The sequence below is a fragment of the Archocentrus centrarchus genome, unplaced genomic scaffold, assembly GCF_007364275.1.
Source record: "Archocentrus centrarchus isolate MPI-CPG fArcCen1 unplaced genomic scaffold, fArcCen1 scaffold_26_ctg1, whole genome shotgun sequence".
Taxonomy (NCBI): domain Eukaryota; kingdom Metazoa; phylum Chordata; class Actinopteri; order Cichliformes; family Cichlidae; genus Archocentrus; species Archocentrus centrarchus.
In genome coordinates this window covers 1,888,301-1,911,231 of record NW_022060256.1, presented here as the reverse complement: position 1 = coordinate 1,911,231, position 22,931 = coordinate 1,888,301, and the positions used below count along the sequence as shown (strand labels likewise).

The 22,931-nt window shown below is 41.2% G+C and overlaps 1 protein-coding gene across 1 annotated transcript in view; it reads right to left on the bottom strand.

Moving 5' to 3' along the window:
- Window positions 1-2,767: 2,767 nt before the first annotated feature.
- The window catches only part of npr3 (natriuretic peptide receptor 3), a 37,235-nt gene continuing 17,071 nt past the window's right edge, over window positions 2,768-22,931 (bottom strand). Inside the window, exons 2-8 of the mRNA XM_030723469.1 lie at window positions 16,515-16,637; window positions 15,243-15,418; window positions 13,536-13,671; window positions 6,720-6,814; window positions 6,516-6,639; window positions 6,348-6,432; window positions 2,768-4,327 (exon numbers count right to left, since the gene is read on the bottom strand). Of these exons, the coding sequence (XP_030579329.1) occupies window positions 4,216-4,327; window positions 6,348-6,432; window positions 6,516-6,639; window positions 6,720-6,814; window positions 13,536-13,671; window positions 15,243-15,418; window positions 16,515-16,637 (851 nt within the window). The 3' untranslated portion in view covers window positions 2,768-4,215. The remainder of the gene's footprint in view (window positions 4,328-6,347; window positions 6,433-6,515; window positions 6,640-6,719; window positions 6,815-13,535; window positions 13,672-15,242; window positions 15,419-16,514; window positions 16,638-22,931) is intronic.

The following is a 22,931-nucleotide window of genomic DNA, read 5'->3' as shown; positions in this document are numbered from 1 at the left end:
TGGCTGTCCACCAACGTTCACCATCCAACCTGATGGAACTGGAGAGGATCTGCAAGGAAGAATGGCAGAGGATCCCCAAATCCAGGTGTGAAAAACTTGTTGCATCATTCCCAAGAAGACTCATGGCTGTACTAGCTTAAAAGGGTGATCAACTCAATACTGAGCAAAGGGTCTGAATACTTATGACCATTTGATATTTCAGGTTTTTTTAAATAAATGTATTTATTTATTGCATTTGCAACCCCATGGAGCAAAATGCATGTAAAACATGTTAAATTCCCACCATCACTAAAACCATCTGTGGCAAATGCAAAAGGCTGCAAGAAAACAATCATGCAAACTTCCCTGCAGTACTTCCACTGCAGGGAAGTGAGTCCAACAACGGTAGACTCAATAAGTCAGTTTCTGTAACCATAGCCTGAACTTACGCCCCTGTGGCTCTAAGATCTCAATATGTTTTGTGGGCATGGGTAAGGCATTCAACCATGTCCCTCGGGGTATCCTGTGAGGGGTGCTTTGGAAATACTGTATGGGATGTCTGTTATGGGCCATTTGGTCCCTGTACCACTACAGTGCATGCTTGGTCCATATTGTCAGCAGTAAGACTATGCTAGAGCTGCCCTTTGTCACCATGTCTATTCATAGTTTTTATGGACAGAATATCTAGGTGGTGAAGGGTCTCCACTTTGGGTCACTTCGATTCAGCTCAATTAAATTTTATTTACATAATACCAAATCACAACAAAAGTCACCTCAAACTGCTTTGGTGGCCTCTGGATTTCATCTTTGTTTTTTGCAGATGATATGGTTCTGTTGGCTTTGTCAGATGGTGACCTCCATCTCTCAGTGGAGCCATTCACAGCCAAGTGTGAAGTGGTGGGAATGAGAATCAGCACCTCCAAGTCAGAGACAATGGTTCCCCGGAAATGGGTGCAGTGCCCACTCTAAGTCCAAGACGAGTCACTACCCAAGTAGAGGAGTTCAAGGATCTCGGGGTGTTGAGAATGCAGAGTAAGATTGAGCAGCATCCACAGTGATGTGGACCCGAACTTGGATAGCAGCAGAAAATGAATGGGTGGAGCTTATGATTTTCAGTGTCACCTGTTAGGACTGGGGTAGGCTGGGATGGTGTTTTTTTTTTTTTTTTTCCTTTTGGTTTTCAGTTGGAAGTTTTGGCATCCTGTGTAACTGCCCAGGATGGAGTGAAATTCTCCCAGGTTGGTTGTGCTCACTTGCAGTCCATTATCATCCAGATTGTGTGTTTAAGGACCAGCTGTAGCTGGTTCTCTCTGCCAGGTCATCCTGTCCACTACAGTGATAAATATGCCTCCTAATTTTCAGTTTGTATGCTTCGATGCCTTATTTTTTAAAGACTCTTTTATCTGCTTCTTAGTAGTTTGCCTGGTATATTTGTCACCCATGTCAAGACACTCACCTGCAGTACAGTTTGGAGTACAAGAATCTCTTCCGGATCCTCAATGAGCAACAATACAAGCCTGAGAATACTATGTGGATATTAGTGCTTACCTGCAACACATCTGCCAGCCCACTCTCCCCCACCTAGACCCTGCTACTCTCAGAACCCAGCCTCCCTGCCTATGGACCTTCCCCCTGCTATTCACATCACCTCTCATGTGAAAACGCTCCTCAATCACACTATAAGCCATTGCATTTGCTTCTTCTCTGCCAGTCATCGCTCATTCCTTTTCTCTCTTTTTTCAGATTGTACCAGACAGCTGCCTCAATTTCCCTCTACCTTTTGCCATTAAATCAGATTATAATAGTTTCTTTTGTGTTGTTAAACCTTTTAAGCTTCACACCAGCTGTTTGAGTCTGCTACCTGGGTCCAGCCCTAAACAAACCTTAACAATAACCTTAATGGCAATGAAAATTCTGCCTTTCGCTAGCCTAGTATCCAAGAAGCTTCCAAAGTGTTTAAGACCTTGAATGGGCTTACCCCAAACTTTCGTCTTTTCTGAAACCCAACCAAGTATTTTGGCATCTACACTGAGCCAAACAGTAGAGGAAAACAAAAGAAAAAAAAAAAACCTGCCATTAAACACACAGTGTCGATCTCACCTTTTTTTCAGCATTTCTTTTTGCAGAGGTATTTTGTTTTAATTTTTTGCATTGTATGTTGTGTTGTGTAAGGTCCCATAGATTATTATAAAGAAATTCCCAACAATTCCCTATGATATGTTTCATAAAATCTCCTCAGTAACAAACACTGTTACATACGTGAAATTTACGTGCATTTATATTGTGCTTTTCTAGTCATACTAGACCACTCAACAATGAATCAGGTCCCATCCTCCTTTGTCACATCAGTCTTTTATATGAAGAGATGGGCTATGCAGATATTATCAGGCAGTATGGTATCAAATGGTTTTACAACCGTAAATACTTAGTGTGTGGTGTGAAATGTGATAAATATGCACCATCATTGTCTTCTATTATTTGGCAGTGCATTTTCTTTAAATGTGCATCAACTGAAGATTTACTTGCTCAAATAAAACCTAAATGGTGATGACATTTCAGACATACCACAAAGATTGTTATCACAACGTACATTCTAATTATAAAAAAATAAAAATCAGGCACCAAATTTGACACCAGCTATCAACTTAAGCACACACTAATATTATAACTGATAATCATATAAAGAAACAAAAAGCTGTCTGAACTTATAAATTTAATGTTGAGAGCAACATTTAATATAACAGACATTATAATTTACATAAAATAATTTAAACACATCAAGGTCAATGTTAAGTGAATCTAGACTACCAGATGGCAAGAGTCATTATAGTAATATTACACAGCGATTTAAATAAAAGTTAACCCAGAGCTTAAGAATAAAATTGTTTTTGAAATGGTAGACAGTTTACCCTCACAATATTTTACAAAGATATCAGCCACACCTGTCTCTTCGCTTTGCATTTCATTTACAACATGAAAGGTTGTGTGTACACACACACACACACACACACACGCACACAGAGCTGACCATCATGATGACAGTCTATTCTATTGTTTTCTGCTCTCCTATGCTCTCTTACTTTGCTGAGCACAGCAGACACACAGCATAGCGCAAAGAAAGAGAACACATAGGAAAGCAGAAAAAGAACAGCAGGGATGCAGAAATGAGGTAAATATGACTAATGTTTTTACTTCTTTGGCTTTTGGAGCACTGGATAATTTCTCCTGAGGGTGCTCTGTCTTCTCACTTTTACTTTCATGTTTGTCTCTTTATGGACCAGGAAAACCTAAGTGTTTCTAAGGGAAGGACTCATGTATTGTCATGCATGAGAAGCTTGTATTGCAAGACACACAAATGGCGTGTGAAATAATTCTTTGCAATTATACCTATATACACATGTTTACACAGAAAATATTGTTTACTGCTATATTGTTTAAAATTTCATATAGAACCAGTAATAAGCAATGCTTTGTAAAGTATACCTTATCAAAAAGTATAACAACAATTGCTGTCAGGTAGTGAGTTCATTACATAAAGAAATTTAAAAAGGAAATTATGTAAAAGAAACAATCATAGACAAAATGTACGTTCAAGATGATATACGGCCCAATTTTGGAGCAGTGTCCTCCATTAGGAAACTATAAATAGCATTTCCATGAAAGCTGCTGGATTGCAGCAATGTTATGATGCACTGAAAACCTTACAGCATCAGTAGCTTAATATCAGTAGCTTAGTGCCTATTGATATACAATCTAGTCTATACCCCTTTAGCTCTATTATATTATAACAAAGTTTTGAGATATCATTATGGTCTCTTGCCCTTAAACACTGTTTTAAAACTGCAAGGCAAAAATAGATCTCACCCCCTCTACTAGTACAGCATAACAATATAGTCTGAATTACACTGTCTGTTTTGAATTATTCACAGTTACGGTTAGCATTATGTGAATAATAATAACAATAACACATTAACAAAATTAAAGAATATTGTGGCCAACTTTCTTGATACACCAATACAATCATATACCTTTGTGTGGCGGAATATCCAAGTAAGTGGTGCTTTGTGACTGTTATAACTGTCCTGAGTTATAAGTCAAAACATCAAAGGACACAAAAACAAAACTTTCTCATATTTAACAACAGCAGGGATGCAGAAATGGAGCCACTGACAACTACTACAGAGTCTTTGGTCACATTCAGATGTGTGATTCGCCGTGGATTGTCTCAGCCTCTGATTATGCTGCTGAGAAGTTTGATCTGATGGAGTCTTCTCGTAATTGGCGATGTTTCCTAGACTCACACTCTTCACCACGCGTGCGGCGCTCAATGGTAATTCTGTAGTTCTTTCTGCACAAGAATGATTCAAAATATAGAAAAATTAATGTCTAAAAAATATATAAAAGTATAAAACAATGCATTTCAATATGTTTTTTATTTATCATTTTTACTTTCATTCCTCTCGGTTACCATTAAATCACACTCAGAAAAGTCATGGAGAGCTTGGAAAGCAAAAGCTTTAACTTAGTTGCAAAATCAGAAAGGAAACTGTAATATCATCTGGGTTCTCTTAGCTTTTGCAAGGTGAATCTCAGTTTTACACTTTTAGCATATTGTACAGATAAAGCATCCATAAGTTTTTGAACAGACGAGCTTTGTACTTTTACTCCTGTACAATTAAAATGTAGAATTTCTGTTTTAGTTCCCATCAGTCATGAAGTCATAAAGTAAAGATGGCAATTTTGACCTAATGGAAAGCATGAGTTTGAATCTCCAGGTCACTGAGCAGTTTGAAGAGGTGTTTCTATTTTTAACCACTTTTGAAATTTGTTTGAAAACATGCTAAAGATGTCTAATGTGTTTTTTTTTTTTTGTTGTTGTTTTTTTGCTGAATGGTACTAGAGAAGCATCAAAAACTTAAATAATGGTCTATCCACCATTTTTTTTTCTAAAAAGAAGGAATGCAAGGTCAGCAACAGCAAAAAGATAAAAGACCCCTTCTATCCTATGGCTGATACAAGATGCAAACCAATGGTAACACTCAAACATTGAAAATATATGAAAATCCTGCCTCAATCTAGAAACACAGTTTTTTGGGTGGAAAGAATAAAACCAAGATGAACATGTAGAAAAAGAAGATATGGAGAAGGACAGGAAGGGCTCATGTATGTCTGTATATGGAACTCTTTCAGTGGGGTGGCATGACATTAGTGATGGGAATTCTGGCTCTTTAGGCTCGGCTCCCAAAGAAGAGCCGGCTCTTTCGGCTCCCAAATGGCTCCTTAGATTTTAATTTAAAAAAAAAGTGTAAAATGAATTACTAATGTAAAAACATACATTAGGCCTATATCAAACATTTCTTTATATACTCAACATATAATAGAGTGCTCCAAATACAAATTATAAAACAAAAGATTGGAAATGAGAAAAAACAAGGGCCTTTGAGGAGTTGATCCTGTTTCTCCTGCCTGATGACCTGCCCTGTTTTGTTCTTCTAATTACACTGAGGGATGAACAATTCGTATACAGTTTACCTGTGTAGGTTGTTTGTGCAGACTCCTTGATATTAAATTTTAAATTTGCAGTCTACACTCTGTCTATCAGAATGACTTGATCAGATGGCTTTTCACCGTAATGCCGCGACCATTTGTGCTATCGAAAAAATTCAAACGGTTCCTGAAAGCTCAGAAATTACACTTCACAGTCATGTAGTGGTATTACGGTATTTGTGACCGGAAGTCCGCAAACGCCGGCACTTTCGAAGTACGCGGTGTCTCGTTCGACATGTTTGGAGGTATAAGGTTAAAATGTGTCCAGTCTTTGCTACGCTTTCCGTCACTCATTTTCCTCACAGTTCTCGCGTGTAGCCTCTATGTAACGAGCAACTTCCTCTGGCTCTTTCCTGTCTCCGAGCGCATTTTGCAGGAGCCCCTCCTTCTCTGGTGTTTGTTTACTCACTGCGCAATGTGTCCGTGGACCCTCCCCTCCCGCTCAGTGTAGACGATCATATGCTACCATTCATCTTAACCAATCACGTGCGGCTTCCACAAAAAACAAAACAAAAACAAAAACAAAAAAAGGAAACGAACAAAAAGAAAAAAGAAACGGCTCACTATCGGAAGCCGGTTCCCATCGTTCACTTCAAAGAGCCGGCTCTTAGAGCCGGATCGTTTGCGACCAACCCATCACTACATGACGTGCAATTTTACCTATTTCACAAGAAATTGAGAATTGAAGGGCTTCATTTGAAATGTAATTCCTAAAGTGCACATATGGATTTCTTAATTTTATATCAACTGTGGTTGTATAAAAAGCAACATTACAATACAACATGTCACTGTCCAAAAACCTGACTGCATATTGTTATTACCTGAAAAAGTAGAATGCTATAAGCATTGCAGTTCCCAGAACAGCTCCGACTATGACTCCAGTCAAAGCTGACACTCCTAGTCCACCTGTTTGGAAGAGCACATATTGGTAAAAACAAACACTGCATCATAAATACTGTAATCAAATTTCCAAGTGTCACTTAACATACATTTACAGGGTGTTTCTGATTTCTCTGGGTGTTCTTTATGCCCTTCTTTCAGAGTGAAATGCTCAGTGCTGAATGCTGGCAGCATCTGGAAAGTTCCATTTACACCAAAGTAGTTGGCCACCACCTGTAAATTAGTATCAGTGTTGTTATTATTAAGCTCCACAGCATCTTTACAATCTTTTTGCTTTTTACAGATCTTCTTACCTCATAGGTTCCTGTCTCAACATTGGTCATGGTCATCAAAGAGAAATCTCCATTTCTGTCACCATTGACATCTATAGATACCTGGCCAGCAATTCCTATAACCCATTAAGCAAAATTATTTAACCACAATCCCAGAAAAGTAGAGGGAAGATGTGTTACAGTGCCTGCAAAAAGTATTTCTCCCTTCCTATTTTCTTATGTTTGTTGCACAGTTCTCACACTTCCACACAGACACACACATATACACATATACATACACAAAAAATCCCAGCTTGCCCTGCGGACGGACTTTATCCTCCAAGCCCAGGTGCTCTATCAGAAGCCTGGGAGCTTGAAGGTCCTGCGCCGTATCTTAGCTGTTCCCAGGAATACTCTCTTCTGGACAGAAATTTTGAATGTTGTTCCTGAAATCTGCTGGAGCCATTCTCGCAGTATAGGGGTCACTGCCCCAAGTGTTCCCATTACTATGGGGACCACTGTTACCTTCACCTTCCACATCCTTCTTCTCTAAGCCCTTGGTATTTGTCAAACTTCTCTTATTCCTTCTTCTACATGTTGCCATCACTTGGTATTGCAATGTCTATCACTACGGCCTTCTTCCTTTGTTTGTCCCCCACCAGCAGCCATTGGTAGGATTTTTCTATATCAGTCACTTCTTCTGTCTGCTGGTGGTACATGCCATGCAGAGGCCTGTCCTTCCATGATGGTTCCTGTTCTTGCTCCTCTTCTTTCTTGGGTCTCTGCTGCCAGAGGTACTCACTAAGCACATGATCCTTTGTGTCCATCTTCCTGATGTATTCATGGACCTTAGTTGTTTCATCTAGGACAGTGGTTCTGACACTCACTAGTCCTCGGCCTCCTTCCTTCCGTTTAGCATACAGTATCAGGGTGCTGGATTTGGGGTGAAACCCCCCATGCTTTCTTTTCTTGGCATCAGTGGGTTCTATCTTCTCCTTTGGCCAGCTTATTATCCTATCAGGTTATCTGACAACTGGCAGGGCATAGGTGTTGATTGCCTGGATCTTGTTCTTCCCGTTCAGCTGACTCTTTAGGACTTGCTTTACTCTCTGCAGGTACTTGGAGGCTGCAGCTTTCCTAGCAGCCTCCTCATAGTTCCCATTTGCCTGTGGGATTGCAAGGTACTTGGAATCCCTTTAGTTCTGACTACCTTCCCTCTCTTTGCTGATTGCCCACTACACTTCTCCAGTCCAAATGACATTCCAATGTCATTGCTGTATGTGGTGTGGATCAGTGAATCAATATCTCATTCACTCCTGGCATACAGCTTGATGTCATCCACATATCCATGTCCCACACTTGATGGTGACTTGTGCAATGTGCTTGAAGTTACCCTCTAGTGTTGTTCTCCACATTCCCATTGAGTTAGGGTCCTGTTGATCTTGTATAGTTCTAGGTCATCGAGTCATAGGCTTTCTTGAAATCAATCCAAGTGGTGCACAGGTTGGTCAGTCTAGTCTTACAGTCTCGCGTGACTGCTTTATCTACCAGTAGCTGGTGTTTTGCTCCCCTGGTATCTCTGCCAAGTCCTTTCTGGGCTCCGCTCATGTGTTGTGCCTGCTCATCTTAGCTGCTATGATGCCTGACAGGAGTTTCCATTTTGTACTGAGGCAGGTTATGGGCCGGTAGTTGGATGGGACTGGTCCTTTCCGAGGGTCCTTGGGGATGAGGACTGTCTTCAGATAGCCATTCTGGGTGTATCCTAACCTCTAGCAGCTGGTTCGTTTGTGCTGCCAGGCACTCATGGAGTGCAGTCAACTTCTTTAGCCAGTAGGTGTGAATCATGTCAGGGCCTGGTGCTGTCCAAACTCTTTCTTGAATGTCTGCCATTGTGATGGTCACTGGAGCTTATTCAGGGAGGTTGTTCTTTTAGATCCACTAGCCACTGAGCATTGGTGTTGTGTGTTGCATCCTTCTCCCATATGCTCTTCCAGAATTGCTCCGTCTCTAGCCTTGGTGGGAGTACTGTTCTCATATTGTTCCCCTGCCACTGAGAGTACACCTTGGATGGTTCAGTGGAGAACTTCTGGTTTATTCTCCAAGCTTTTATCTCTCTATACCTCTTCAGGCAGTTAGCCAAGGCTGTGAGTCTTTGCTTGACAGTCTCTAATGCATCAGGTATGGGCAGCTTGCTGTACTTCTTAGGCACCCCTTTCTTCATCACACCTTTCTGCAGTTCTGATAGCTGGCTAACTTCCCTCCATGCTGCCTTGATCTTAGCCTCTAGCCATCTTTTCATGGAGGGTACTGCTCCTTGTGGCTATTCATCTTATAGCCAAACATCTTAAGGATCACTGCTGCTATGGTACTGATCAACTCATTGGTTTCAGTGATAGTCAAAGTAGGTGTTGTCCGTAGTGCTGCATTTGCGTCTTCTAGTAGACTTTCAGAGGGTACGTCACATAGTCTTGATAGTCGGCTTTGAGGGGTCCAGGTTTCCATCTTAGCCGTGACCTTATCTTTCAGGTCAGCTGTTCTGGTATTCAGCGTACTGTGGTGCACAGGATTTATGAAGGGCTTATATATAAAATGAAGAAATGACTTGTTTTTGCCCCATTAATAAAGAATATATTGTGGCATCTGTTAAGATGTTGAAGATGTCGAGAGTTGCCCTTTGATTAACAATTAAATGGTTGTTGTGAGCTGCAACCATGCCAAAAACAACAACAAAACAGGACTCCAGCTCTGACTTTGACTCTCACCCCCCCTTCCCCCTCGCATGCACACACACATTCAAGTACCAACAAAACAGTGGGGAATCACTACAAAGTGATATTGACTACAATATGAAAGTCACTTTGCCAGCTTCTACCATGTGACAGAAATGTTCTTTATGACTCAAAATGAATTGATATCATTCATAAGAGATGATGTTTGAGATATAACAATATATAAGAGAATGGATGGATGGGTTTTTATTAGTGCAGTAATACAATTATTTAATGAAAGAGTATATTTGATACCAAGATTTACAGAATTTTTCAACACCAGGATGTGTTTTTACAGAACCCTGCAAGGGACATGGGAGAAAAAAAAATGGGGGGAAAAAAAAGGGAGAGATTTACACACAGACAGCTTGAGCTTTTATTTTATGAAAATATATGACATAGATGAATAGGTATATGTCCTCCATCACTGTGGTTGTTTATGAACTGAGTGGCGGAGAGGAGAAGGGGGACGGGGCAGCGCTGTGTGTGTGTGTGTGGCGATCGAGTGAAGCAGTGATGGCGTGAGAGTGAGACAGTCAGTCACAGTCAGGTTCATTCCTTCATGCTTGTACAGTTTTGGTGTGGTTTTGGCCAACAGTAACCACTGAATTATAAATTAAAGGCAACTTTTGTGGCAATCTCTTGCCGATCCTATCTAAGGAATATTATATAAAGATTAAGGTTTGTCTTAATGATTCAACAATAAGAGAGAGATACTGGGCAAAATGGGATTCATGGGAGAGTTCCAAGGAGAAAATGATTGCTGACCAAAAAGAACACAAAGGCTCATCTTACATTTACCAAAAAACCTCTTGATGATCCCAAAGACTTTTGGGAAAATATTGTGTGGACTGATGCCCTGCTGTGATTTGCTATTTTATTCTGGTGGAGGGGTTTGTGTATTCCAGTGATCCCAGGAGCTATGTTGTCTGGGGCAATTTGCCCCTGGTAGGCACTCCTAAGGCAAATTGGCCTTGTTTGAGGGGCCTAAGCCCTATGTTGCGAAAACAAAAATCAAGGGTCCGGTTAGCAGGATCCTACCCTGGATCCAGGTTTCAGGTAGAAGCTAAAGGGTGAGCATCTGGTGGCCAGGCCTTAGCCTATGGGGCCTGGCTGGGCTCAACCCAAAGAAGCTCCTTCCTCCTTGAGCCCACCACACAGGAGGGGCCGTAGGAGTTTGGTGCTTTGTGGATCTGGTAGGGATCAGAGGCAGAGGTCTTGGCACTCCAATCCCTAGCTTCCAAAACTGATATGTGGCACATGGAATGTCTCCTGAGTTGGTGTGTGAAGTTGGGAGATATCAACTAGGTATAGTTGGACTCACCTCAATGCACAGCTCGAGTTCTGGATGTCAGTTTTGAGTTTTGTTATATCCTACAGTAGTTTGTTTTGGTTTTCATTATTCATCTTAGTTTCCTGTCTTGTTATTAGTTATGGCTTACATTTTGATTTCCTAGTTCCCTTTGTTCTTGTCTCCCCTGTGTCTCTGTCCTGTGTCTGTGTGTTTCCTGTTTTTCTTTGATAGTACTTTGTTCCTTGTGCTTGTGCTTAGTTTTACTTCCCCTTGCCTCGTTTGGTTAATTAAGTCCAGCTTTGCCCCTCACCTGTTGCCTGTTTCCTGATTACCTTGTGTGTGTATTTAAGTCCTCAGTCTGTCTGTTCCTTTTCATGTCATCATCTATGATCCCTCTGCTGTGTGTTACCTTGCCTGTTGTTTTTTTTTCAAAGCAGGTATTTAGTTCTGGCACCTATCTAGCCAAGTATAGCACTGTTCATGTGTCCTTTCTCAATAAACAACCTTTTAGCCTGTAAGTCCTGCATTTTGGGGTCTCCCCTCTCCTGCCACACAGCACACCATGACACTGGAACTAGTCTCCCGGAGAGGGGTTGGACTGTGTTCAACTCTGGAGGTGCCCTAGGTGAGAGGCAGCAGGTAGGGATAGGTACATTTGTATCTTCCCAGTTTGCTGCCTGTATGCATCTTTGAGTCACTGAGTTGGGTGCTGGAGAGTGCTCCATCTGTGGACTCCATTGTTCTGCTTGGGGACTTAAGTGCTTATGTGGGCAATGACTGCATGACCTGGGGGGGCGTGATTAGAAGGAACGGCCTTCCTGATCTGAACATGAGTGGTGTTCTGTTATTGGACTTCTGTGCTAACTACAGGTTATCCATAACAAACACCATGCTCGAGCATAAGGGTGTACACATGACTCGAGGACACCTTAGGTCACAGGTCAATCATCAATTTTTTTTGTATCATCAGATCTGAAGCCATATATCTTGGACACTCAGTTATTGAGAGGTGCTGAGCTGTCAACTGATGACCACCTGGTGGTGAGGTGGCAGAGGAAGATGCTGGACAGACTTGGTATGCCCAAGCATATAGTGAGTTTGCACTGGGAACATCCTGCAGAGGCCCTAGTCAGTGAGATTTTCAATTCCCATCTCCAACAGAGCTTCAATTGCATTCCAAAGGTGGCTTGGAACATTGAGTCTGAGTGGACCATGTTCCACATGTCCATTGCTGAGGCAACTGCAAGGAGCTGTGGCTTCAAGATCACTGGTGCCTGTTGTGGCATGGTGGACACTGGAGATGAAAGGCGCCATCAGACTGAAGAACTTAGAACTTAGAAGAATTTATTGTCATTATGTACAATGAAATTACGTTCCAGAACACTCATCCAAGAAATACAAACAACAAAACAAACAGGGTAGACAAGTGTCTGAGGTTATGCAGCCGTTATACCCACACTTTGAACAGTGGGACATTTGAAGTATATTGTGTCCCTGATGATGGTTTTATAGGGTTAAACAGGCTGCTGATACTTGAAAGCCCTCCTCCATTGCGGATAAATTAAAACATGCAAAGAAGAGTGGGTCAAAATTCCTCCACAGTGATGTGAAAAAGTAAATGGACTAGTTCTTATATAGCACTTTTCTACTCAGAATGAGCACTCAAAGCGCTTATACAACACGTTTTACATTTACCCATGCACACCCATTCATACAAGCACTTCCATGATTAATTAAGCTAAGTGCTTTTAATTAGTTAACATTCACACACATTCACACTTCGACGGTTGTGTTGGAGAGCAACTTGGGGTTAAGTATCTTGCCCAAGGATACATTGGCATGTAGCCTGGAGTAGCTAGGAACCGCTGACCTTCCGATCAGTAGGTGACCTGCTCTACCTACTGAGCTACAGCCACTGCCAATTATTGCAAACACTTGACTGCAGGTCTTGCTGCCAAGCGTGGCACAACCAGTTATTAGGTGTAAGGGCAATTACTTTTCACAAAGGGCTTTTCATCATTTAAAAACTGCATTTTGTATTTGTCTAATGTTAAATTTTGTTTGATAATCTGAAACATTTAAGTGTGACAAATATGCAAAATACTAAGAAATCAGGAAGGGGCAAATACTTTTTTAAATATGTCATTGGCCTACAGACACAAATACATGTTGTTAACATCGCACTTTGAGTATTTGGTTCAAAAACCACCCACTGCTAAGATTTGTTTCTTCACTAGCAAGCTTTATAGATCCCTCATCATTTTGCACAGTATCTACAAAGTGATCAGTGACTGTGTTTTCTATGTTTTTGGTGTATTATTATTGAATGTCAGATTGCTAAGTTTTTGTTTTTCAAGTTTTTTTGGTTGATTTGCATCAGTGGGTTTTTTCTAAAATAAGCTAGGTATTTTTTTCAAAATGATGAAGAGTTCTTCATTATGCTTGTGTTTTGTATACCTGCAGATTTTGAGGTCTATAGGTTTATATTATTTATCATATCTGAAATAACCATCCATACATTCTCTTCAGCTTATCCTGTTGGGGGTCACAGGGGGGCTGGAGCCTATCCCAGCTGACACAGGGCGAGAGGCAGGGTACACCCTGTACAGGTCGCCAGCCTGTCGCAGGGCCAACACAGAGAGACAGACATTCATACCTTTGGGCAATTTATACACTACACTACTCTACATGTCATTCTAGCTGTGAGGGAGTAGTACTAACCACCACACCACTGTGCTGCCCATCTGGAATAACATCAGATTAAATTGATCATCTATTGTGATGAGTAGATTTTACCTTCAAATGTTCTATTCCACATCCGTGATGTGATCTCTGTTCCGTTCTTCTTGCTGTACCCATTTTTCATGGCTTCATGCAAGGCGATGGCATACAGTACCATGGCATCATGAAATCCCTCAACAAACATGTTGACCTGACATGAAACAAATTTATAAAGAGGAAGTGACTGTGTTGCAATTGCCACATTCTCAGAGTGATGCTGAAAAGCTAATTCATGCATTTATTACTTCTAGGCTGGACTATTGTAATTCATTATTATCAGGCTGTCCTAAAAGTTCCCTGAAAAGTCTTCAGCTGATTCAAAATGCTGCAGCTAGAGTACTGACAGGGACTAGAAAGAGAGAGCAGATTTCTTCCACATTGGCTCCCTGTTAAATACAGAATAGAATTTGAAATCCTTCTCCTCACATACAAGGTCTTGAATAATCAGGCCCCATCTTATCTCAAAGACCTTATAGTCCCATATCACCCCAATAGAGCACTTCGCTCTCAGACTGCTGGCTTACTTGTGATTCCTAGGATACTTAAGAGTAGAATGGGAGGCAGAGCCTTCAGCTTTCAGACCCCTCTTCTGTGGAACCAGCTTCCAGCTTGTGAGACAGACACCCTCTCTATTTTTAAGATTAGGCTTAAAACTTTATTTATGATCTAGCTTATAGTTAGGGCTGGATCAGGTGACCCTGAACCACCCTTTAGTTATGCTGCTATAGGCCTAGGCTGCTGGGGGGTTCCCATAATGCACTGTTTCTTTTCATTCACCTCTTTCTACTCTGTTTTTACTTCACTCTGCATTTAATCATTAGTTATTATTAATCTCTGTCTCTCTTCCACAGCATGTCTTGTCCCTGAGCCTGGTTCTACCAGAGGTTTCTTCCTGTTATCTGATCCAGCCTAACTATAAGCTTTATTAAAAAGGAAAGTTTTAAGCCTGATCTTAAAAATAGAAAGGGTGTCTGTCTTCAGAGTCCAAACTGGGAGCTGGTTCCACAGAAGAGGGGCCTGAAAGTTGAAGGCTCTGCCTCCCATTCTACTCTTAAGTATTCTAGGAACCACAAGTAAGCCAGCAGTCTGGTTGGCTCGAAAAGTGACTCAATCCACACAGACTCCCATGTTAGACTCGCATGCCCAAAATAAACAGAAGTAAAAAACATGTTTATAGCCTGGTACAAAAAAGGATTTTGATCTCACCCTAACCGTAATATATTCAGGTATAGGAATGTGCCTGCTCTAACTGGCAGGTTCATCAACAGAGCCATTTGTTGCCTGCTGTTAGACCTTTTGGAGTTGCTGCTAGGTACATACAGTCCAAGGCATTTTAGGTGTGCTGAATGAGATTCTAGTATTATATGAGTACAAAATGACTATGATAACATTGGAATAATGTAGAGTTATTTATTAAAGATTTGATAGGCAAGCAAATGGTACCAGATTTAGTGAGCTAATTTACTAAATTGCTATCGAACACTAGTGCCCTACTAAAGATGTATACAAATATCATATTCCAATTCTGGAAAAGTCCTGTACAGTTCCAACTGTCATATATGTAGTATCATTTTTTTATATTTCTGTTCACTCACCCCTAAATAATTACTACATTAAACCACCAGCTATCAGGCAAGTATTACTGGACACATTAATATCTTCAATTCAACAAGCAGTCAGTTTTATAAAGCTTGAAAATCTGATATTGATAGACATACTTACTTCTTCACAGTCTTTGCAGTCATCAAGCCCTGCCTTTTCAAAGGACATTTTCATTTCTGTAGAGAAGTTCTCAAACTCAGGCTTGACTGTTCTCAGGAGAGTCACAGTGTTAAGCGCAGCATAGGCTTGCCTCGCATCATTGTCGTATTCATCACCTCTCTTCCATGAGCCATTGCCTAGAATGTAATTTACAAGGGACAAACAAGGTACATTTCCGAATTTACAAATATGACACTTTTGGGTGATACATAGAGCATGTTAGACAAGTTTTTACATATAAACCCTATCAAATTAAACCTGAAAGGCAGAACTAATTACTAAGAGTATATCTACTGATGCTCCACAGAAAAGAGAGCAAAACTGTTTGTTGCTGTCCGAGCACTATTAAGTATCTTGATTGTTGTTTTGAACATGTGATATATAAAGTGAATTAAAGTGAAATGATGTAATTGGAAATTATTCTTATTTGATGAATTTAAAGGGGTAATTTCACAAATTAACAAATGGGATATGGTTGTTTCATTTTTTTCTTTTCTTGTTTTTACAATTTAAATCTTTACAGTTATAACAAAGAGAACGCTGCCTGTGATGTTTTATCTTGAAAACAATGCTATGCAAGGTCTCGCTTTTATTTCTATAGGTTTGCAGTTAAGCTCAACATAGGAACAGGCTTGGAAGAGTTCAGCATTAAAGAAAATATAACTGCTGCTGGTAATCTGTAAGCAGCCAGCATGAAATGCTGTGTTTCACTTGAATAAATTCAAATTAAAAGCCCTCCAGCATTTAATGGGTCAGAAACACATGTCTTAATATTGCTTTTATTATGAAACAGTTTGCAGCCAAGCCATCTCAAAAGATGACAAAGTCTTGAAAATAACTATATCATTATGTTGTTGAAATGGACTAGCATTTATATAGTGCTTATCCAGTCTTACTGACCTCCCAAAGCTTTAAAAACAACATGTCTGATGAGTTAATGTAATTTATCAAGAGCTGAGGAGAGCGCCCATCACCTTTTTACTGAAGAAATGCTGAAAAGAGGGCATATTGCCTTTTTACTGGCAAAACGTTTGTGCACGCTTGGAAAGGGAAAGTGCAATGTGCAACTTTACCTCTAGATTCTGTATAAATTTGTACACTTCCTTTAAAGCCATAGAGATGAACTTTATACTTAATCAGCACGCGCTTTATCATGCACACTGCTGCCCACTATAAGAGACCTTAAAACAATTATTTACACACATTTAAAAGGTAAATGGTTTGTTAACTTACCATAAGAAGAGGCATTGAAGAGTTCAATATTAAAGAATATGTATTTGCCGCTTGTCATCTGTCGTTTGTGTGCAGCCAGCATGATCTCTCTTATTTTGTCTCCTCCCATGCACATGATCACCACTGCAGGGAAATCGGGTAGAGACAAATAGTCATTACCTAAGCTCATCACTTTGGATAAACGCAATAAACTATGAATCTTTGTAAAGACAAAATAAATTCAGGTTAAAATTTGTGTAATTTTCATCAGAAGATAAGCCAAGCATTTTCAAATAAGAAGCTAATGACCCACTCTTCAGTCACATTCTGGCAGAGGGCTTGCAGCTTTTACAGAAGAATAAAAAAAATTGTTTAGGATACTTTTGGAAATTAGTACACCTTAGCCCTGCAGCAGACTGATGAACTGTCTAGGGTATACCCTGGGTTTTGCCCTATATGACAGCTGGGGTAGGCTCCAGCCCCTCTGGGATACTTATTTGGACAACTGGTTTAGAAGATGGATGGATGGATGGATGGATGGATGGATGGATGAATGGATGGATGGATTCTTAGTGTAAGGAAGTGGGGGTGACTTTAACTTCATCCCCACTTCAGACACAAAGTATGTACCACCCTGGAACAATTATAGCTGTACTTTTGCCACACTTGTCTATATTGTTGCATCAGATATTCCCAGTTCCTAACAGAGTTTCATTCCTATCGCATCAAATCTTGATGCTTGGTCAAGACTTTTTATCACATTTAATTGAGCACCCACTTACAACCAGGGTAGTGTTCCAGAACAGCACGTGTCCTGTGTAGAACTGGTTTTTTTTTAGACACTGGTTTGTTTTTTTTTTTGTTTTAAAGTTTTGCTCACATTTGCTGCTAATTTCGGTTCAGCAACATTTACTTTGGTAAAGAGAACCACGACAGTGAAATCATATCATATTTTCAGCATGCAAGAGAGATGATGAAAAAAAAAAATTACACTTAAAGGGGTACGCAGTCTACTGCCTTGCAACATTAAAGGGTCTGCTTCAAACATCCATAAGTTGGAAATTATCTTTCTTTTGAAGTTTAGCAACAAATGATCCAACCATCACTCAATTAATGTGGAGAAAATGTAAAAAAAATTCACTTCATATGACTGACTTTCTCCTGTTAGGACAAATCACATCCTGTAACTTCACATGGTTAATAAATAAAATGCCATCTGGAGGTATGTTACCAACTCTAATCCTATCCCACTACAGATAATAGTTTGCTCGCCATATAATGTTAATTAAATTCGAATGAAGCTTACCACACCATTTTCCAGTTTGGTTTTAGATTTTACAATTTTTACAATTCTATTTGTTGATTTACTTAGATGTTATTTTTGTTATGTGTCTCATGATAAAAGCAATCATCAACGTGAAGACATTATCATGTAAGAATATATCACAAGAGTGTCTTTAAACTATCTCCAACACAGCTGTTGATAATTATTAATTATAAGCAACAAGTCTGATGTGCACGTACGCATGGAGCATTCTGTGGACTATTAGCAATAGTCTGGTGCTGGCTGCACAAAATGTAACCAGTGGATGTGTAGTGTCTAATCCTGGTTGAACGTCACTCTGATTAGAGCCTGCAGATGGAACAGATACTGAACCAGCTGCCTTCAGCTGGCTGGGGAAAGCTAATCAGCTGATGGGCTCCATACAGCATGCTGCTTTTCAGAATAGCATGTTTTCAAGAATTAGAGTTACCCAGTCTCATTGGCATGATCAGTTCTATTACTTAAACTTTAAATTTTCAGTTTCATAAGTCATTTTAGTCAAACACCTCCCTCATATCTGATGGAGAAGATAAGCTTTTAACTTAATCAAGCCATCTGCACAAGCTGTTTCATATCTTATATTTCATTTCAAAACCTGATTCTACCTTTATGATAAAGAACTTGCTGATCCTGCTGAGCTGCTTGCTTTCTCTACACAACTGACTCAGCATGTAGTTACATACCAATGCACCGTAAAAGAAAGTGTGATTCATTACAGCAGGGCAGCTTCTTTCCTCAGTGGTCCAGTATCTGACGTTCATATGTAGATGTGATTGTGGACAAGGGTACGCATCGGCACCTGGACCAGGTCTGTAGCTGATGGTCTCCTACCTAATTTCCGACAAGCTGAACATGCTACAGAGTAGGCAGCCCAGGAGGTGTTTTGATCAGATACTGAACCACTCAGCAGACTCACTTCAACTCAAAGGACCAGAACTTCAAGTTCTCTCTAGATGTCCAAGCTCCTGTCTCTACGGTAGAGCTAAGCCACAATATGGAGGAAACTTATTTTGGCCCCTAATCTAATTCTTTGGCTACCTACCTACCTACCTTCCTACCTACCTCAAGCTCATGTACAAGGGGTTGTACTGTAGAACAACCAGGAAATCACCCAACACATCAATTTCATGTTTACATTTACTGGTGAATTAACAATTATTTTTATGGTGATTTTAAACTCTTACTGAGCACTCAAAGCCACAAAACCTTTAAATGCTTTTTACCTATCAAAAAACACTCAATTCTGGATGCATTGGGAGCAATTAAGGGTTCAGTACATTGTTTCATTCTCTGGAACAAGATTCCAATTGTCCTTCACTTAGGGAAGCATCTTACTTCCACTGACTGTTTATAACAGATAGAGTAAATGGATAAAGCTCAAAGCACTTTATACAACATGCCTCATTTACCCATTCACACAAGCACTTTTTTTCCCTACACTGAAGTGCTTCTATTTAACATTCACATCCCAATGAAAGCATCAGAGAGCAACTTAGGGTTCAGTATGCAGACTGGAGCACCCAGGGACCGAACCACCAACCTTCTGATTCGTAGGTGACCTGTTCTAAATCCTGAGCAGCAACCCCATGGTGTACCCACCATCCATAGTGCCACTACTATTTTGTTGCTTCAAGTTCTGACTGGAAAAAATGCAAATTGTTGAAAATCAGACATGGCAAATAATTATTGGCTCTGTACAAGAATGTCAGGACATTATTTACACAATATTATAGCAAATAATCAGGCAAGGGATGGTCACACCCTTAAGGAAACCCTGCTTTTTATTATTTTTTTTACTCTAAATAAAACATTATTTTTGTTTAAACAGACATAAAAATGGCAAATGAGACATATACTGTAAAAATCAAGCATGGAGTAGTGCACTTTAATACAATCAGACTTTTCTAATCTGGCTGAGTACTCAAAGTGCTTTTTCTCTAAGTCTCATTCACTCAATCACACACACATTCAGATATGTTTTTTTTTTTCCCTAGTGGGGGAAAAAAAAAAAAATCATTGGGAGCAACTCAGGGCTCAGAAGCTTGCCGATACTTCAACATGTAGGCTGAAGGAGCCAGAGGTCCCTTTCTTGTCGTGGGGACAGGGCACCGTATTTCCAACTCAGGCCAGTATGTCCTGTCGCTTGTTTGTGTCTATTGTCGAGTGAATGGGCATCTGGTGTTAGCGGGCTACCCTCTGCGATGGGGGCGGTGGCGCCAGTCTCAGGTGCTGCAGTGCTCCGGGATGCTGTCACCACGGCTCCGGGCTCACCCCCCCTGCCCTGTGCTGGGGTGTGGGAGGTCGGGGTGCCTATTGAGCCAGTGGACAGCTGGCTCTCTTCTTCCAGGTTGTTTTTTTTTTCCTTCCTGGTCATATCCCCCCCCCCCCCCCCCCCCCCCCCCCCCCCCCCACTTGACTCTCCTTTTTAATTGCACTATAGTCATTATAATTCACAACACATACACACATACTACTCGATACACATAGGACCTTTGGGGCAGACATGTTACCCAGAGGTTGATGAGATGGGGCCGCTGAGGTGGCCCCACTCAGATCCTCATTACTGTCTGTCCCCAAATTTTATTTGCACTTTAGACATGGAGGGTTTTGGGGGGGGCAGTGTGGGCGAGCACTGACACCAGCAGTTGGTGCTTGTGGCACAGCTGCCCCCTCAATTTTAACTGCACCCTATACACCTCATTCATTCACAAACATAAACACATACATTTACAAGTTGGGCGGGGGGGGGGGGGTCCACTCACACCCCGATTTCTTACACCTCGCCCAGGGTGGGGGTCCGGTGGTTCCTTGGGGACCGGGCTGGCAGTGTCTTGGGGTCACTGTTGGCCCTGGGGTGGTTTCCACTCGCCCCATCTTCAGAGGGTGGGTAGCTATGAATGAATGTGTGTCTTTGTATTTGTCACAGTCTTCGGGAGTATGGGTGGGTGAGTGGATGTGTACGTATGGTATATCTATGTTTATATGTGTGTGGGTGAGTGTGTATGTGCATGTATGTGTATTTGTGCATAAATGTGTACATGGGTGTGCTTGCGGGTGTGCGTGTGGTTGTATGCTTGGACCTGGGTCTGGGCCTGTGCCTTGCCTCCTGGCCACTCCTTGCTGGTTGCCTCCTCCCCCCTGCCCCCCTGGGGTGTGGGTACCTCCGGGTTCCTGGGTGGGGCTGGATGTTCTGACGTGGGTGGTGACCTGCTCCCCTGGGGGTTGCGGTGCGGGGCTGCATTGGCTTCTTTGGCGTGGGGGGGGGGGGGGGCTCTGTGGAGGCTAGGGTGATTCTCAAGTGCCGGGGCCCTGGGGCCCTGCTGCCGGCCCGTACAGGGAGCTGGCCACTGGGGGGGGCTGGCTTCTCGTTGCCTCGGATTCTCTGGTGCCCTTGCTCCTTGACTGGGGGGACTCCGTCTGAGACCTCCCTCCCCCGTCTGCTGGGGTGGGTGTACGGTTGTCTTTGGAATGAGTGGCCGCGGGTCTTCGTAGGTCTTGGTGGGCTGCTGGTGGCCTGGGCTTCCTGGGGCTCTCTTTGCCTGCCTCTAGCTTCTGATGGGCAGAGCTGCAGCGTTCTGCCCTCATTGGTAAGTACATTTCATGACACAGACACAAACACTCACGTAATCATAATACAAAATGGTTGGTTTGTGTAACCAAGCAATTCTTGTTTTCCCCACACAAGTTTTAATTTTGCAAGTATTGTCAGTATCTTTTATGTTTAACAAGTGACTAATTATTTGGTTTATTTACTTGTGCTCTTTCCTATTTTTTTTCCTCTCTATTCTCTTTTTTCCCCTCTCTCTTTCTCTCTCCCTTTTTCTTTTCTTCTTTTCTTTTGCCTGTCAGCTCTGGCAAAATTTGTCACACAGTATGCTAAAAATAACTCAAATAAAATAAAGGGTCACACACTAACAAGAGAAGCCTATAGAGAACCTATAGAGCTCACATTGAAATAGAAAATATGTTTGGTACAACAACGCATTCAGATCACAGTTCTGTTTGCAAGATCTGCCAGACATGATAGCCTAAAAAAAAAAAAGAATTGGTCCTAGCACAGAACCCTGTGGAGCTCCACAATTAACCATAGTGTGTGAAAAAGACTCCCCATTTACATTAACAAATTGGAATCAATTAGATGAAATGATTCAAACCACTGCAGTGCAGTCAGTACCTTTAATAGAGAGATGGACAGAGATGAGTCCACTGTCAGAGGCTGTAAGAAGATCATTTGTAACCTTCACTAATGCTGTTTCTGTACTGTGATGAATTCTGAAACCTGACAAACTCTTCAAATAAACTGTTCCTCTGCAGATGATCAGTTAGCTGTTTTTCAACTACTCTTTCAATATTTTTTGAGATGAAAAGGAAGGTTGGAGATTGGCCTATTATTAGCTAAGTAATTATGCTTGGAGGAAGTAACTACTGAAGTTTACTCAGAAAGATCAATTGGAGAGAAAAAGTCAAAATAGATATTAGCAGTATTGAAAGTAGCTGTACACAAAGATACATCTGTAAGATGGTTATTAATATTGTTTCTCTAATGGTTAAAAAATTATTTATAAAGAAATTCTTGAAGTTATTACTAGTTAAGGTTAAAGGAAAACTCAGCTCCATAGATCTTTGTCAGCGTGGCTACAGTGCTGAAAAGAAACCTGGGTTTGTGCTTATTTTCTTCAATCAGTGATGAATAGCAAGATGTCCTAGCTTTATGGAGGCCTCTTTTTAAAATATAGCAAAAACTCTTTTTCCAGGCTAAATGAAGATCTTCTAAATTAGTTAAATGCCACTTCCTCTACAGCTTACAGGTTTTCTGCTTCAAGCTGTGTGTTTGAGTTTGTGAGGTCTGCCCCCTGATGTGCAGCATGCCAGGCCCACCAGCATGTGGACATGCCCTGATGCCCATGAACAGACCCCCAGCTATGGGAAATAAAGAAGACTGGGTGTGCGGATGAGGCTCATTCAAGCACTTCTGATCTGAAGCTTTCTTTTTCAGAGGAGCCACAGTATCCAGAGTTGTACGCAGTGAGGATATAAAACTACAGACAAGATGAGACCAAGATGCTACGTGCCACTAGTGCAGAGCAGCTACCTAAATTCTGGTAGCTGCTCTG